The following is a 5,403-nucleotide window of genomic DNA, read 5'->3' as shown; positions in this document are numbered from 1 at the left end:
GTGAACACACTAAAAAAATTGAGGCCATGATTCGAGCAGGCTAAGTGGTCGTAAAAAAAAAATTTTGAGAATTTTTGTGTGTACAATCTACAAATCTGCCACAATGCAAAAAAAAAAAAAAAGTGCACAGCAAAGACGGGGTGAAACTCTAAAACATCAAGAGTGTAAAACCAACACATCCCCTCACACACACACACAAGCGTACACACACACTTATAGACACACACCTATGAACTGGTGTGACTGTAACACAGCAAATATGTAAAATAAAAGCAATAATTCAACTACAATGCAGTAAAAAAGTTACACTTTAAAACATCAAGAGTGCAAAACAGACACATCCACTCACACACACACACACACACAATTATAAACACTCAAATGAATTGGTATGGCTATAACCATATAGCCAAAACTGAATTCAGATCAGACCCAGAAGAATTAATCTCTGATAAAACATTCCTGTTTATTTTTGTTACATTTGTATAGAATTTTAATGTTTTGTGTAACAAAATGCTTTCTCTGTGTTCAGGTTTGACTGTAGTAATAATAATTCAAAAACTGACGCTTCAAATCAACATTTAAAAAAAAAAATCTAAACCTTTACAAAATGTTGTCTTTGAGAAATATATATCTAAACCCACAACTTAATAAAAATGAGTATTTATGTCTAAAAACAATTAGAGAATTTATAGGCCTTTTATATAGAGCTATATAGGAATCTATGAGCTAAACCATGGAATTGCAGAAGTTTTTCTTATTTTACTCCCAGCAGATGGCACTAATCAGGCTTAAAAAAAATTATTTTAAAGGCATTGACTCTATTGTAACATGAAATACTGCATTCATTGAAAAGTAATATAAAAATATATTTAAAAAATAATTATTGCATAAATATTAATTAGGACCATGAAATTATCTCAAAATATTACAGAACAAAAATGTGTTACATTGATTTTACTGGGGGGGGGGGATTGTAGGTGTCTGGTCCATGAAGATCACAAGTGTGACTCCCAAATGAGGAGCACCAGAGGGTTTAAACACACACACACACACCTTTTATTTACAGGTTGTGCAGAAAAAGCTATTAAAGTCAACATGAAACATGTTCACAACCCATTTACTGTCATAATCTGACATATTTTAGCATGAAACGGAATACACACGAGAGAAAGAAGTGTGGAAGTGAGGATTTTATCCTTCGAGAATGAATGGGATAATGAAAAATAATGTTTTTCCTTCTAAATGTAAGATCTAGTCAGTCCCATGAAAACACAAGGCTTGAAAAGTTGCTTGCTGAGTTCTGTCTTACATCTCTTTACATTTACACTAATGTTCAAAATTTTGAGGCTAGTTTGATTTTTTTTTTTATTTTAAGAAATTAACTTTTTTTATTAATAAAGTATGTACTAAATTGGTCAAAAGTCACAATAACAACACTTACCATTTTGAAAACATTAAATCAGCACAACTGTTTTCAACACTAACAAAAAGAAATGTGCCTTGAGCACCATAAACTAAGCATTTTAGAAAGGTTTATGAAGGATCATGTGACACTGAAGTAATGGCTGCTGAAAATTCAGCTTCGCCATCATCAGGAACTACATTTTAAAATGTATTAAAATTGACTTTTTTTTATCAAATGAGTGCAGCTTTGTTAAGCATAAGAGACTTTAACATTAAAAAATCTTACCGACCCTAAATGTTTGAACTGCAGTGAATGTGTTGTGTGCTGCTAGCACAAGATCACACACTGCAAGGGGTCCACACTGGAGATGCTGAGTATCACTACAGTCCTTGTAGTAAATGAACTGAGTTGCTCTGGAAAAAAGGGCCTGCTAAATAACAAAGCACTTTTTGCTATAAAATGGCAGGAGGTTTCAGTGACTCACACTGGATTATTTTTATTGACCAATGGCAGCTTCTCATTTCCGTTGTATTCATCTGCTCTCAAGGATATGGGATAGTTGCCACTAAATCTGAAACACAAACCAATACTAACTGATGTAAAGGCACTGACAGAATTTTGCAAACCATCTGAGATTAACTAAAAGATCTACAGGTCTAATTTGACAAAAATCTCTTTTATTAAATTATAAAACAGACATCAAACCCCATGAGAGGGGTTGGACAGACAGCGAGTGTGTGAGAAAGAATTGATTGGTGTGTTCCGCACTATTCTTTATGTGTGTCAGCACAAGAGGGTGTTTGTGTCACGGTGAAGGCCTGACCCTCCTCATCATCTTCTTCCTCTGAGCTGCCCATCACTGCGGCACTAAGAGCCTGCAGTGCCCCCAGCAGACCTGAAAGAAAAGCAGGATGAGGAACCAAGTCAAGTGCAAAAGAACATTGAGTAGACATTAAAAAATGAATCAATGTATGAATGAACAAATTATATAATCAAAGCTATTGATATGAATCCATATCACGGGCAAAAGCAGCATCAAGCTAATTGTTGATATCATAATTGAGTGTCAGAGTATGCTTACTTTTAGGTGTTGGAGGATTGCTGCTCTCGGACTGAGGATGATGCTTTTGTTTCAGGGCCTCAGTTGTCTGAATTGCTGATCTTCTCAGTCTTTTATATTCATTCATCAAACCCTGTTCCTGAACCACTGCCTGCACACACACAGAACAATAGAAAATAAAGAAACCGATCTAAAAGCCACACAGATCTCTGAGCCAAACACATTTTAAATAGAACTTGCAAAAAATGATTTGCATCTTTGATACGTTAAGCCATGTTTATCTACAATGCAGTTGCAGAAACCACCCATTCACATATTTTAAACTGCTTTAAACTGAAATTCATAAACTCACACCTCATGTCACTCACATACGATTTATTTCCCCAACAAAATGAGATCTGAAATTAGCTGGAAATATACCGATTATAAAATTATAGCATCAAGTTTGATTATACAACTTATTGTGTTCCGAAGACGAACGAAGCTTATACGGGTTTGGAACAACATGGGGGTAAGTGATTAATGACAAAATTTTCATTTTGGGGTGGAGTAAAAAAGCAGCTGTACTCCACAACTAGGGATGCACCGAATATTCGGCAACCGAAATTATTCGGATGAAAATAGCAAAAAAATATCTTTCGTGTTCGGCCAAATAAGCGAAAAGGCCGAATAATATGAACCGAACAATGCAGAACGCTATCAAATAGAGGCACGCGCTAATGCAGCAAACATGTTGACAGTGTGAAAGTATTTAAAGGGGTGGTTGACTGTTTTTTTTCTAGGCTTGATTGTGTTTATGGGGTGCAGTCTAACATGTGTTAATGCTTCGTTTGTTAAAAAACGCATTATTTTTCACATAACTTATCTTTATTCCACACTGCTCTGCCCCTTCTCCTCTGAACGCGCTGATCATTTCCTGCTTTTATGAAGCCCCTCCCTCAGAAATACACGATGGGCTCTGATTGATTAGCTGGCCCAGTGTGTTGTGATTGGCTAAACCGCCTCTAGCGCGTGTCTAAACGTTGTATTGTAAACAATGACTTCGTCTATATTGCTTATCAGTTTGAGCCCGATTGAGACGCAGAGGATATTATTAAAGAGGATCGTGCAGAACCTGTGCAAGCACGGCTTTTAATGGTAGACCTATGATTTTTGTTTGTTGTTGTCTCTTACTTTTAGATACGCTGTTATTTGTAAATGCTACGGCTTATGTTAGCTTTTAATATACGGTTTTATCCTGATTAAAGCTTTAAGACAGTACGGCAACTGCACGCGCGTCCATGTTTAACGCTTCTCATAGCTATAGTATGTGAAAATAAGTGTATTCACTGAGCTGATGATCTGAATGAGAGAGAAAGAGAGATGCAGAGCATCTATATGAATAGATTTTTACGTGCACCTGTAGTTTTCTCTTCCTCTTCTCTAAAGCAGCGCAGCATGGCCCCGCCCCTTTTGCTGCGTGTTCCCGGAGGCGGGGTTAATGTAAAATTCTGGGTTCTTGACGTAGCGGACCCGGGAAGTAACTTGTTGTAGTCCCTTACCAGCCGTTTTTGTAGGCATTAAACTGCCAAAATTTTAAAAGACTATATCTCCGTTTGCATTGAACTTTCAGCTTCGTAACTTTGCAGATATTGTTTATGATCAAACAGCAACATTACACACTAACTAACATTAAAAAAAGTGAAATCGCCATCAACCACCCCTTTAAAACTATCAAAGAAAGACGCAGAAATCATTACAAGCGTGAAGCACCGACAGCGAGAGACTTAGTGCTGCATCAAGTCTCCGATGAGGAGAAGAAGAGGTGGCTAATGCTGGTGGTTAGGTTACTGCATGATGATTGAAATCGCGAAATTAATAAATAAAAATAAATAAATAATAATAAATAATGCACGCACGAATTGCATGACATCGCTGCACGAGCTCGCGGCGCCAGGGTTCAAAGTCCAAAGCGCGATGAAAATCTGCGCTGAAACTGTTACTCGTCAGTTGCTCAGTAACATTTTTGTGAATTTTTTTAAAGGCATGTGACAATGTGATATGTGCGACAAACATCTTCCCAAATTCGTAATGAGAATCATTTATAAATCTGCATGCTGTTGTCAACATAAAGAAGCACTGAGATCTTCCTGCGGGGTTCTGCCAAAATAAAAGCCGAGAAAAAGCAACAACTACATCGACATTCATAAATGATAGTATTGTAATTTTACTGTCGTTATGTAAAATTAAATAAAAAAGACAATAATAATGATAATAATAATTACCCTACAACAGCTCTGTTAATACATTTATTATAACAGCTCAGCAAGGCTGCCTTTATTTGTACAGTAAAAAAAATACATGCCTGATTCAAGTCTCAAAAATGGCTATTTATGGCTCAAAAAATATAATTTTACTAACTTTTAAATTTTAAGCTAAATTGTGCTTTGTTGGTATAATGTCTGCTAGAATGTTAAAAAAGTGTTCAGTGTTAAGTAAATATTTTTAAATTGTTGTTTTGTAATTAATTTTTTATTTGAAAAGCAGGACAAAACAGTAAAAAGCACATTTTGGCAATTTAATTAATGCAATTGTGAAAAAAAATGGCAAAATAGGCCTACATGGGGGAAAAATTTGAAAAACTGTGTTCGGTATTTGGCCCAGTGTTTCATTTTGTTTGGCTTTGGCCTAGAATTTTTATTTCGGTGCATCCCTATCCACAACCAAACCTGAGCAAATATTAGATGGAAACACAGAAGCACAAATGATTCTTCACCAGAGTCTGTGAGCAGAGTGGAAGCAGAGCTGCATGATTTTGCCTGGAGCAATGAGCAATTGATGTCAGCGGAATTCACCATGTGTTAAACACAGTATTAATAGACTATTAGCAATGAAAATAAGAGAATAAGATGGAATTTGTGAAGTGAATACACAATGCTTTGTGTGTGTGTGTGTG

General features: G+C 36.1%; 1 protein-coding gene across 1 annotated transcript in view; it reads right to left on the bottom strand.

The window, feature by feature from the left end:
- Positions 1–1,821: 1,821 nt before the first annotated feature.
- Positions 1,822–5,403, bottom strand: part of LOC107597306 (coiled-coil alpha-helical rod protein 1-like) — an 8,735-nt gene continuing 5,153 nt past the window's right edge. The window contains exons 12-13 of the mRNA XM_016288322.1: positions 2,490–2,615; positions 1,822–2,303 (exon numbers count right to left, since the gene is read on the bottom strand). Coding sequence (XP_016143808.1) covers positions 2,176–2,303; positions 2,490–2,615 — 254 coding nt within the window. The 3' untranslated portion in view covers positions 1,822–2,175. The remainder of the gene's footprint in view (positions 2,304–2,489; positions 2,616–5,403) is intronic.

Source organism: Sinocyclocheilus grahami, unplaced genomic scaffold (genome assembly GCF_001515645.1).
Source record: "Sinocyclocheilus grahami isolate Dianchi unplaced genomic scaffold, SAMN03320097.WGS_v1.1 scaffold230.1, whole genome shotgun sequence".
In the NCBI taxonomy this organism is placed as follows: Eukaryota; Metazoa; Chordata; class Actinopteri; order Cypriniformes; family Cyprinidae; genus Sinocyclocheilus; species Sinocyclocheilus grahami.
This window is presented reverse-complemented; position numbering and strand designations above follow the sequence as displayed.